General features: G+C 37.3%; 1 protein-coding gene across 1 annotated transcript in view; it reads right to left on the bottom strand.

Annotated features, from left to right (window-relative positions):
• The window catches only part of LOC138709270 (nose resistant to fluoxetine protein 6-like), a 135,136-nt gene that overhangs the window by 1,792 nt on the left and 119,900 nt on the right, over window positions 1-13,444 (bottom strand). The window contains exons 9-13 of the mRNA XM_069839928.1: window positions 13,147-13,226; window positions 11,988-12,083; window positions 10,325-10,454; window positions 7,830-8,004; window positions 1,939-2,081 (exon numbers count right to left, since the gene is read on the bottom strand). Coding sequence (XP_069696029.1) covers window positions 1,939-2,081; window positions 7,830-8,004; window positions 10,325-10,454; window positions 11,988-12,083; window positions 13,147-13,226 — 624 coding nt within the window. The remainder of the gene's footprint in view (window positions 1-1,938; window positions 2,082-7,829; window positions 8,005-10,324; window positions 10,455-11,987; window positions 12,084-13,146; window positions 13,227-13,444) is intronic.

Below are 13,444 nucleotides of genomic sequence, written 5' to 3'. Positions count from 1 at the left end.
ACATTTAACTCACAATAAAATGGTTTATGTAAATTGAGATTTACAGTATATTATATGACTTAAATTTAAGATCATGAAACTTTGCAGTAAAGTAAAAACATAAAAGTTTCTTTTTTCAATAAAATAAAAATAAAATGAAGAAATGCAATTGTAGTTTAAACTGAAGTACAAGTGTCGCCGTAAAATCTATAGAGAACCCTTCTAAGCTAGCATAAAAATATCCTTTATTGTTGTTGTTACTTAAAAATTACAGAATGACACGAATTGTTTTATTATGGTTCATTCATCCTCCTGTAAAATTTTTAGTTCGGGGTCTTTCTCGGGCTTAAGACGGTCGGAGCGTTGTGTCGACCACACTACATCATTCTGGTGCCGAGGTCAATACAGAGGTGGCCAAATTATTACACTAAAGTGATTACATATGGAACAAAGCTGTATTTATCGGCAGAAATAATAAACAAAAAAGTATTTTGCACTGAAATAATGAACAGAAACTTCATTCTGGAGGTTAGTTATATTTTGTGAACATTTTCTTATTCTTCATTAACATGCTGCTTTTTTCAGGGATGCTGGAAACTAAAGTTTGACACTTTCTTTGAATATGAGCATTATTTATCCAGATATCAGCCAGTGCTTCAGTGAGTCCATGTTTTGTTGTAAACTTTTTTTTCAGTTTCTTTTTTCAGTATAGACTACGGATTTTCAATTAGATTCATATTATCCTGCCTATTTGCAGGCCATGGAAGAACAGATTGTTGAATATCTTCTTCATTATATAATTAAAACACCAATAATGCCAACACAGCAAAACAAAAGATATCCATCCGTTGGAAAAATATACCAGAAGATGTAAACAACAATTTAGACTCTGTGAATTGAAGGGTTCAGAGTCATAGTGGGCCAGGTGCCATTTATTAAAAACGGAGAAAGCAAGGGTCAAAGTTGAGTAAATTTCATAGTTTAATGAAGATTGACATATAATTTAGTTTTAATGTGCATACTTTATATTACTTGCTATGTGTTTAATTAAATTATGGTATTCACTTAATTTTAAGCCTTGTTTTCTCCGTTTTTAATAAATGGCGCTTGGCCCACTATGGTTCTGAATACCATAGTTTAATGAAGATTGACATACCATTTAGTTTTAATGTGCATACTTTACATTACTTGCTATGTGTTTAATTAAATTATGGTATTTACTTAATTTTAAGCCTTGTTTTCTCCGTTTTTAATAAATGGCGCTTGGCCCACTATGGTTCTGAATACCATAGTTTAATGAAGATTGACATACCATTTAGTTTTAATGTGCATACTTTACATTACTTGCTATGTGTTTAATTAAATTATGGTATTCACTTAATTTTAAGCCTTGTTTTCTCCGTTTTTAATAAATGGCGCTTGGCCCACTATGGTTCTGAATACCATAGTTTAATGAAGATTGACATACCATTTAGTTTTAATGTGCATACTTTATATTACTTGCTATGTGTTTAATTAAATTATGGTATTCACTTAATTTTAAGCCTTGTTTTCTCCGTTTTTAATAAATGGCGCTTGGCCCACTATAGCTCTGAACCTTTCAATTATAGTGATAATTGATATGACGAATTATATTATTCTTCAAAGAAAAAAAGTTTTAGTCTAATAATTTAGTATGGAGTTCTACTTCCATTTCCTCCCAAACACCTTCGTGGTATAGGCTATACAGGGTGAAAGGGACCTATTACATTCATTCACAGTGATAATAGATTAAGTCAATGCGAACACGTTTTGTTAAATAAGTTTTTGATACGTCCAAATAGTCCTGAGAATACGAAATATGACGTGTTGCAATGCTCTTTGAGGTCATTGCTCCGCAGTGGATGTGAGTGTAACTGCAGTCATCCAGTCTGCAAGACTTGCGAGAGGAGAATATAAGCAAAAACGTCTCATGCTTACCACGAGGAGGTTGTGGATATGGAGCGGACCATCCATGCTGAAGGCAGTGATGACCATGATGAGAGGGTGCGTCAGATACGCACAATATGTCAGGCGGCTGAGAGGATACAGCGCACGGAATGACAGCAGGTTGTTGATGACACCTGTGAAACACAATCATATTGTTTTGAATCATGATCACATCTAGCAATGTAAGGTAGATAGATGCTTATTTTGTTTCCTCAGGAGGAAGTAAAAATATCAACTTAATACTGAAGTCACTCGCTCATTCATTTGTGCACGTGGTGCCGCCATTACAGATTTCTTTGTGCAATGGAGAGGAACATACAAAATTGATATAAAGACATGCATATAATTAATACTCGACAGTTGTACTAAAAACTCTTTCATATGAACTAAACAACACTTTATTCTGAATGTAATTTTATATAATATACCGGTATTTGTACGTATTATATTACTGTTTAATGTATCATTTAACTTTTACAAATGAGTCATTCACTCGAAAAACGTTGCAGTCAACACTTTTGTTGTATATACAGGGTGTTTCAAAAATACGGGGCATAATTTCAGGTATGTATTTCCCACATGTAGACAATCAAAATAGTTCATTACAACATGTGTCCGGAAATGCTTCATTTCCGAGTTATGGCCTTCACAACATTGAAATTCACCGGAACGTTTTTCTTTCCGCAGGTCGTTGTCATTACAGAAGATGTTCAAAATGTCCACCTCCTGCTTGAATACAGACCTCACATCGATGTCTCATTGACCTGCGAACACGATCCCAAACTCCAGCAGTATTGCGTATGTCCTCAGAACATGCCACAATTCGATTCCGAAGGGATTCCAAATCAGGCACCGGAGACGAATAAACGAATGATTTTAAATGGCCTCACAAGTAGAAATCGAGAGGGTTCAGATCAGGTGAGCGTGGAGGCCAAGCAATTGGGCCACCTCTACCTATCCATCGATCAGGAAACCTTCGATCCAAGTACCGGCGAGCCGTACGACTGAAGTGTGCAGGAGCGCCATCATGCAAGAAGTGAATGTGATGACGATTGATCAGTGGAGTGTCTTCTAAAATATGAGGTATGGTGTTTTCCAGGAAGTTTGTGTACGCCTGCCCCGTAAGTCTGTTTACAAGTACATGGGGTCCAACTAATCGATCACCAATGATACCGGCCCACATGTTGAGGGAGAATCGCACCTGGTGATGAGATGGAACAGTTGCACGTGGGTTTTCATACGCCCATACATGCTGATTGTGGAAATTTGTTATGCCATCTCGTGTGAACTGTGCTTCATCTGTAAATAATACTAAGGCAGGAAAGTTCGGATTTACACCACACTGCTGCAAGAACCACTGACAGAACCTAACTCGTGCAGGGTAATCTGCTGGTGACGGGACCTGTACACGTTGCAAATGATAAGGATACAATTGATACTCTTTCAACAGTCTCCAGACAGCCATATGAGGAACATTGACTTGCAACGCTACCCTGCGTGTGCTGGTAGAAGGAGTCATGTTCACAGCCTCCAGAATCTCCTCCTGTACTTCTGGAGTTGTAGATCTTGGTCGTCCCCTTCCCAGACCAGGAGAGTTAAATTTTCCATACTCGCACAGACGGTAATGGAGACGTACAAATGTCTTCCGATCTGGAACAAACGACGAGCCAGCGCAGCATTGCCGTCCGCCTTACCGTACATGAAGTGTATCTCTGCCAGCTCTTGATTTGAATACATGTCGCTCGCACAGTCTAACGCCTACACAACACTGAATGTAACCTTCGCCTCGGAATGAACTGTCAGAGTGCCCTCTTATGTCTCCTTTGACGGCAACGACCTGGGGAAAGAAAAACGTTCCGGTGAATTTCAATGTTGTGAAGGCCATAACTCGGAAATAAAGCATTTCCGGACACATGTTGTAATGAACTATTTTGATTGTCTACATGTGGGAAATACATACCTGAAATTATGCCCCGTATTTTTTAAACACCCTGTATAAATTATAGATGGAACTACGTTATATCTGTCATCCTGCATGCGATGGGAAACTTTGTTTTACCTAAATCAACAGTAGGCACCATTACTTACCTACAAATAGCTTTTAACCCGTAGGTTCATTGCCGCCCCCCTCACATAAGCCCGCCATCAGTCCCTATCTTGTGCAAGATTAATCAGTCTCTATCATTATAACCAACCTCCCTCAAATCCATTTTAATATTATCCTCCCATCTACGTCTCGGCCTCTCCAAAGGTTTTTTCCCTCCAGTCTCCCATCTAACACTCTTTATGCATTTCTGGATTCGCCCATACGTGCTACATGCCCTGCCCATCTCAAACGTCTAGATTTAATGTTCTTAATTATGTCAGGTGAAGAATACAATGCGTGCAGTTCTGCGTTGTGTAACTTTCTCCATTCTCCTGTAACTTCATCCCTCTTAACCCCAAAAATTTTCCTAAGAACCTTATTCTAAAACAACCTTAATCTCTGTACCTCTCTCAAAGTGACAGTCCAAGTTTCACAACAATAAAGAACAACCGGTAATATAACTGTTTTATAAATTCTGACTTTCAGATTTTTTGAGAGCAGACTAGATGACAAAAGCTTCTGAACCGAATAATAACAGGCATTTCCCATATTTATTCTGCGTTTAATTTCCTCCCGAGTGTCATTTATATTTGTCACTGTTGCCCCAAGATATTTGAATTTTTCCACCTCTTCGAAAGACAAATCTCCAATTTTTATATTTCCATTTCGTACAATATTCTGGTCACGAGACATAGGCCTAATCATATACTTCGTCTTTTCGGGGTTTACTTCCAAACCTATCGCTTTACTTGCTTCCAGTAAAATTCCCATGTTTTCCCTAATCGTTTGTGGATTTTCTCCTAACATATTCACGTCATCCGCATACACAAGAAGATGATGTAACCCGTTCAATTCCAAACCCTGTCCGTTATCCTGAACCTTTCTAATGGCATATTCTAGAGCAAAGTTAAAATGTAAAGGTGATAGTGTATCTCCTTGCTTTAGCCCGCAGTGAATTGGAAAAGCATCAGATAAAAGCTGGCCTATACGGACTCTGCCACCATTACGGAACCATTACAGATATTTAAAACTTAATATTTAGTAGAACAACGTTCAGGGCTACCAAGTTAAAATTATGAAAATCGTGTTCAAACAAGCTGACAACAACAAAACACACGCAGTAATCATACGTGTAGCCATAATGTATTTACAACAAAAGTAATTTTCAGGCTCTTAAAATAGACTCAAAAATTTTACATTAGGTTCTACTGTTAGGTTCTGGAAATTACAATGGTTATACAAAGTACAATAAGCATTGTAATAAAAAAGCGACAGGGATTCATTTACTGAGTCATTCGTTCATTCGTCTTTATTTTAGTCTAGTTCGTTTTACTCGCATTCATTCCAGTTCTTTTCATGTTTGTTTATTCACTTTCGTGTCTTCCTTTTCTATTCATTATTTATTTTCTTTTTTATTATTTCAGTTTCTTGTTTTTCTTCCTACAATATCTCTTTTCATTTTTTTCCTTTCTATGTATATCGTCGCTCTGGACTGTATTATAGGCCTACTCTTAAATTATTTACTGCCTCTGTATTCGGCATTCCATTCACGTTTTTTTACCGTACATTTTCAATATCTCTACTTTTCTTAATTCATCATTGTTTTACTTCATCACATAGGGTTTCACCGTGAATTTTACTTAAGATATTTGTCTCACATATCTTTAGTGTTGCCATAATAAAGAAACACAAAACCAGAACATGATCGACACCTCAATTCGATAACAATAGGAAATGTATGTATTTCTAAGAAACTTATTCTATATTTCATATAAACACTAACGATCTTTTATTTACTATAGACACTATAGACTCCTTCAGCTTTCGTTGTTAGCCTATCCGTTTCACTGTTGCTCGTACTTCATTTTCTGACACGTAAGAAAAATAGAATTTGTCTTCACGCTTTCAGTTCCTAACTACTTCACCAAATCAGCATCAATCTCTCCTTTCTATTCCTCATCACAAAACTTCCCTATACTCGTCCTCCTATACTGTATCATTTGCCTCGCCTCTGGAATACGTTACCTAGTGACGTCAGGGATTGCCGGACACTGTCACAGTTTAAAAGTAAACTAGAAAAGTATGTCTTATCTCACGAAATCCGTTTCTGAGAAGTTGCTAGATTTATGCCGAAGTTTTTATCTTCAGTATTTTGGCAATAATTTCCTTTTGTTAGAATAATCCTTTCTCTTGTCTTTGTGCCAGGATACTAGAACTGTTTATTGTCCCTTAGTCAATAACAGTCATGCTGAGTGTCACTGTTATTTTGTGTCTGTATTTGTTGTATATGTTTTTACTTTTTGTTTGTTCTTCTTTTGCATTATTTAATATGTTAGACTAATTTGTATTATTTTTAGTTTCTATTTGTATGTTCAGTTGTTTTTTTTATGTCATATTCATTCTGTCACTGGTTATTACTGTAGATTAATTGCATTGATGTATAATTTTTCTTGTAGTTGTATTGCATTTCTGGTGGTGTGGAAGAGAAGGCCTGATGGCCTTAACTCCACCAAAGTAAATAAATAAATAAATAAATAAATAAATAAATAAATAAATAAATAAATAAATAAATAAATAAATAAATCAGTATCACTTATATACTTAATATGGACAGGGTTGGACACTTCAGTAATAGAGGAAAATGAGGTATCAAAGAAAGTAGTGTGGTAACATGGTGGCTGATAGCTGCTTGTTGAAAAAGAATTGCCCTGAACAACATTTGAGGAGGTCAAAAAGGAGGAAATTTGAAGTGCAGTATTGAGGTAAAGTTATGAATGTGATTTTCAATGGTTAACAACAAACTGTATTGTATACATCTGAAGTCTGATTAATGTAATAAGCTAGTCAGAGATATATGCAATAGAGGGAAAAAGGAACTGACCACCCTAGTACAGTCTACTATATACAGTCACGAAGCTTGAGTTATGAGGGTGCTAGAAACAATAGACTGTGACGGTACTATTTTTCTTTGCCTGTAATTACGCGATATTAGCGATCCTAGTGGTGAGCAACTATCTAATGTTTGCATATTTACTACGTATTGAGCTTCGCGACTGTATATACTAGACTGTGACCCTACTCCATTATCTCCTAGCTAGTTGACTCATAAGTGGTACCATGTTGGCATTAGTTGTGATGTTCAAACTTGTCTTTGGACAGTTGACTAAACGACAACGAACTGTAGTCCAGTTTCTTCTCACAAAATGCTTGTTGAAAATAATTTTAATGACGTTTCACAAAGCTACGACTTCATTTCTAGGTATTAGTTAACTTATTAGCATTTATTCACATGTTTATGATTTGTATGAAAACATGACATGTTGGAAGAAATTGAAGATTATTTTCGAATTCAGAACAAAAGTCCGTTAAGAATCGCTTATCAGATGCAAAACAACAGAAAAAAAAGTTTCAAAATGCAGATCAGTGTAATCTGTTCCTTTCTGCTGTTCACTGAGTTTTCATCAAAGAATTTGCAGGATGTTTAGTATTCTGTTCTGCCTCATTTTATACGCGGAAATTGATCTACATCTTCTTCTCTGAATTTCACTTTCCTTTGGTTCACTTATGAGGTTCAAACCTGTTTTCGGATAGTTGACTAAACAACTTATTTTTTGCCGCTTTTCAGCTAGGTTGTATACACGAAAGTGGAAACTAAGGGACGAATCAGAAATGGAAACGCACTCTCTCTCTCTCTCTCTCTCTCTCTCTCTCTCTCTCTCTCTCTCTCAATCTATCAATCAATCAATCAATCAACTTCATTCTGAAGCTGCTGCTTAAGACTCCAATTGTAAATTACCACCATATCCTGTACAGCAGGCAACGATGATCCAGGCGAGGGACAGTCCCCAGGCGGTGTGCCCCAGAGCCACGTATACAGCTGACGTGATCGTCCCCAGCTGGACATGCAGCAGGCCGTACACCAGGCTGAACAGGCACAGCAGGGAGAGTGCCCAGCCACCCAGCACTGCCAGCTGGAATCAACACAGTTATGTTAATATAACCACAATTTCAATTACAGAGGTTATTCAGCGTCAAAATTTAACCTGAGTGAGAAATGGCTGACAAATTTTGTCTGGACCTCGCTATCAGGGACAGAGCTCTTGTAAATGCTGTAAATCTGGACAAGGGTCTCCGAGCAGGACATTTTTCTTGAAAAGCAGGATTTTCCACAAAAAAAAGGAGAACATAAAAATGTGACACTAATTTTTAATAATTCTGATAAGAATGTAAATTGTTGACTTGGTGTACACTAGAATTGATACAAGGAAATGGAAGTTCCGGAAGTATACTAATCGATAATCGAAAGCTGCTTCCACATCCTGTAATCGATATTTTTCCATGATCAAAGCACTACCAAAGTCTAGTATATACAGTCACGAAGCTTGAGTTTTGAGGGTACAAGGAACAATAGACTGTGCAGGTACTACTTCGCATTGTCTGTAATGAGGCGATAGTAGCGATCCCAGTGATTAGCAACTATCTATGGATGCTATTTACTACGTATTGAGCTTCGTGACTGTATATACTAGACAGTGGCACTACCGTAATCCAGCTAAAGGCTGATTCACAATAAACCGGGAAGGGAAACGAGAACGGAAATATTGTTAAAATAAATGTATTTAAATGTAAGCAGTCACAATTAGCTATTGTGAATGCTCACATTTAAATACATTTATTTTAACATTCTTTTCGTTCTCGTTGTCGTTTCCGTTCCAGGTTTATTGTGAACGAGCCTTAATCCAGCCACTCCTTGCACAGAGGGGTGACGCATTAGCAAGTGTGCGGATTACTGAAAGTGCTTAAAATGCCATTAAATTTAATGTTATAAGCTGCGTCAACCACCCCACTTGCATTTCTAAATCGAAAGTAGAACGTCCCACACGTGGCCGGCTCGTGTAAGATAGGCCTATATACAAGTATATACTGTAATATATAGGCGTATATGTATAAGTAATAGAGTATAAAATATAGCACCAGTGCAAATTTCCCAGAAAACTGCTACAGCATAAGTGATGCGAAGTATACCAGGAGGATTCCGGATAACTGAGAGACCGGATTAGCGAGTGTTTAGTCCAGAGTTGCAGAACTGAGGAAGAGAGGGATGGAAGCCTGGGGAAAAAGTTCGTTCCTTCATCCACAAGACCGGAGCCTTTAGTGGCGTTTCTGTGACGTTTTACAAACACATTGTTTTCTCTTGTCTTCTCCTCCTACCGTACAATGATGCGAGGGTTGAAGGGAAGGGATGAGTTACGTGTTCTGGTTTATGACGTGTGTGCTTCAATTGTAGCACAGTTTTGCACCCCTGGTCTAGTCTATTTACAACATACTTTTATTTTTAAAATATCGAACTTTTGTTACTGTTAGAAGTTCTGTACCTTCTATTGGGAGCGCGTCTGATTACAATCATAACGTACAGTACTTTCCTGTACTAACGAATGGGTTCAGTCACCTTATATAAACAATTCTTAATGATTGCTGTATGAGTTGTTACTGGATTTCTAAACTGTGAAAGATTAGTTAAAATTGTGAGATTGTGAACTCGGTGGTGAACTGTTACTATTAGTATGTATGTAATTTTTGTATTGAGTAACTACTCAATGAAAGTTTTATGCTATGGTGAGTTAGAAACGTAACTTCAACAAAATAACGAACTTGTTTAGTGCAAATGTCAATAAACAGTGAAACAACTAGCAATGAATCTTTGAATAAGCTATAAGTCAGGCATTTCAAACTGCTGGCTTGTGACGTCACACGTCTCCGCTCTCGAGCTCCTTGAGAGGGGAAGCATAGCTATAAGAGAAAAGCAGGGGGAGTGTCAGTGGAAGGGATGGAGATGTTTAAATAGCGGAGACAACATTACCCTCCCTCATGTGCTCTACTACCTCTGCTCCGAGAGGGGAAAAATGCGCCCTGACTTCACAGACTGGCCAATGACTGCTGTGAATATACTCTCCAGGTTTAATTAGATTATAACATGACCTGCAATGTTCCCACCAATATAAGTTCATGCTCAGAATTATGTCATATCAAAGATAGCGTATTTGTTCATTTAGAAAAAGCACAAGCCTAACACTAAGTGATAGTGAAAATGTTGGTATTTTGATTAATATTTGGATTCCAGAAGAAACATTTAAATTCCCTTATAGACAAATTGGTGGCCAAAGCAGAAGGTTTTCGTGAGGATACAGATTAAAATGTTACATCAATATTCCTGGATGTGTCACTGCCCTGTGTACCTATATGTGTAAATAAGTTAAACATTATCAGGTACGAGAAAAAATTGTTTTTTACCGGTGGCATCTTGATGTTGCAGTTGGTGCGTTGTAGTATCCAACCCGTTCCCATGCCTACGAGATACGGTCCCACTCGGGTCCACGGTTTGTCGTACAGGGCGTCAAATTGAGCAAATGGCTCTTGTATCCTGCAAAAAAGTAGATACATAATATAAATGCACTTCCATATAACAACTTCATTGTAAAACTGCTTATGTCTAATGTTCAAGATATTTTTTAAAGAAACATAATGAAATTGATCGCTTTAAGATATCTTTTGAGATATAAGATATACGCTATCCGCATGTCCTTAATGAAATGGTAGTGGATCGATAATGGAGTGTAGTTTAAATGACCAATGGCAAAGATAACGGAAGTATAGGCCATTCGGTATCTCACGAAACCTACCTGCGCGTGAGGGGAACAAAAAAGTGGACTGAGAAGCTTCCCTTCCTCGCTACGCTCTTCGATTTGCAGATCATTTCAAATACGTTTCAAAGAACACATCACAGCCATAACAAAATTAAAAAACACTTCCACACATGCAGAACACATCACAAATGCTAATCACACTAATCACACTTACAGAGACATCAACACAGACATGGAAATTCTACACATCCAACCAAAAAGCGAGAAACTAAACACACTAGAACAATACGAAATATAGAGACACAAAAATGAAATTCTCAACACACAACTTAATTTCAGAACACACACTCTTTGACTCCACATTACATTACACAAACAGACCCGCACAGGAAACAAAACAAAAGGCGCCAAGACCAGGAACAACCAGTTCTGAAGATGGCCAATAGCAGGCCGAAACATGTTTACAAGGTAATATAAAATTTAACACGTGAAAGACACATAATACGTTTTTCGAAGAATAATAATAAATATAAACTTAATAAAATAATGATAATAGTAGTAATAATAATAATAATAATAAATTAATTTCAGTTTGTTTGTTCTCTCATTTCACTACAACTGTTTTACTATCCGCTGTTATGTCATAGGCTCTCAATAACTACTGTGTTTTGGAAAAGAATTACATTACTTATCCCGGAGTGTAGGAATGGAGGTCCTCTTGCATTACGACCATACGTACTGACCTAGCATTAAAAGAAAAAGAATGAAATTAATTGTGTCAATTGATGGAGGATCTGCAGCTCTGGAAATACCATAGAGATAGACTCAGTTTCATAACGGTCACTAGATCGAAGCCAACCGTGAAAGGAATCAGAACTTGTTCTAAATGTCTCCGAATAACATTTCGGTCGAGTACAGTACGATTATTTAGTCCAATGTGCGCCTGGGTCAGGCGAGTTCATTTAGTTACGCCAAGGGGTGTTTGGGTTAGTCAGTCGCTTGCCTTCAGAGCATCGTATGCCATGCGTGCGGTAGACCAGTATGTTTCTAGTACAGTTAATCTGTACTGCATTCCTTTACAGACCGCTCGCCCTTATCTCTACTCCGGAGCTCTTCCCACTACTTCTGTTACTTCCCCTCTTTCGCGTCGTCGAGCTGTCAGGACTAAATAATCGGTCTGGTACAAAGCAAGTTGCATCTGGCTGATCGTATCCAACTGGTACTGCCAAAGCTCGTACATCATTTTTCGCTATTTTAAAAATAAAATTATATATTTATATATTCCAGTTTCAGGCCATGTTGAAACTCACCTGGCGAGATATTGGTACTGGTACGATATGAACCCGGTGGTGCACCAACTGCTGATCAGAAACACTGCCCACGCCACTGCTACAGCCCGAAAATGCCTGCATATGTGAGAAAGAAATCCGTAGTAATTGCGTGATATATCATAGGAAATACAGGAAAAGTGCTGTTACATACAGTAATAGGAAACAACCATCACGACTTCTACCTATCCATCTTCTTTCTTACTTCTACTTTATTGCCTTCCACTCAGTGGCAGCATTTTTAGTGTAGAGGGACGTTTAGATGGGCAAAACTTATTCATGCTGACCGAACCTCTTTCGTGTGCCGCATATACCTTTGAAATACATTTTTATGCCGGTAACTGATATTATTTCTGTTAAGGACATATCTGCAATATCAAATGTTAGTACTATTTAACCTATGATTAATTTTCTATTTGTGCACCATCTAGATAAAAAAGAAACAAATAAAAAGGTTGAAGTTAAAATTTAGAGACTTTATAAATTAAAACATGAACGTTGATAGTTCATACATAGCTTGAAATAAATATGAAATAATTACTAAGGAATGCGAGATAAATGTAGGAAAAATTAAAATGGTGCATACAATGAGTGGTAAGTTATTACGCAGACTGTTATAGGGTCAAAAATGTTTCTTTAAAATGTAAGACATAAGGACTTCCGTTAAATTTGAATGTTATAAAAAACTACAATTTAATAATTTATTTTAAGAACTGGAACAGAATAGCAAACACTGTTGCACAAGAGCGTAAGTGATTAATTTTTTTAACATATTTCAAGCTCTGAATTTTTCTTAATAATTGTTTAGTGTTAGACCATTTCTGAATATAGTAAAAACCAGAAGAATTTATATTACAAATGTATCATATTTAAATTTTGATTGAGACGTTGGTTAGGTTACTATTACTACCACGTTGACAATAAAATTCCCACCTTGTCTTCTAGGATTCACCTGATGGTGCCGCATAATGCTGGGATTTTAACTTAGATTAACGATATCTATACCTGTTTAGAATTCTGTGAGTGAAGTCTGAGGGATATTTGTTTAATCATGCCACTCTGCTAGTTTTCCTCACTGTGACTTTGTTCTGAGATTTTTTTTCTTTCCCTCCCCCCGTGATCATAACTGAAGGCGACTCACCTGACGGACTGCAGAAGTAGCAACACCCCCAGCACGTAGAACTGCGTGTCATTCGCCATGTACCAGCTCCACACCATGCACTGCAACAAAACGTTCAACTCTAAAGGGTCGTTCAAAATGCGCGCCGGTTTTGAATCTCTTGGTATTTTTTTGTTTGTCGGTTGTTCGACATTGTTTTATTTCATTTCGATATCCATAAACATATCGATTGTTGCTTCAGTCTGAATTTTTCGCATTTCGTCATTGTGTGTCCAGCCATGGAGCAGTTTACTATTGCGCAACGTGTGGTTCCTGACAG

The sequence above is a fragment of the Periplaneta americana genome, chromosome 11, assembly GCF_040183065.1.
Source record: "Periplaneta americana isolate PAMFEO1 chromosome 11, P.americana_PAMFEO1_priV1, whole genome shotgun sequence".
Classification (NCBI taxonomy): Eukaryota; Metazoa; Arthropoda; class Insecta; order Blattodea; family Blattidae; genus Periplaneta; species Periplaneta americana.
Note: the sequence above shows the minus strand (reverse complement) of the source record. Positions and strands in the feature narration are given on the sequence as shown.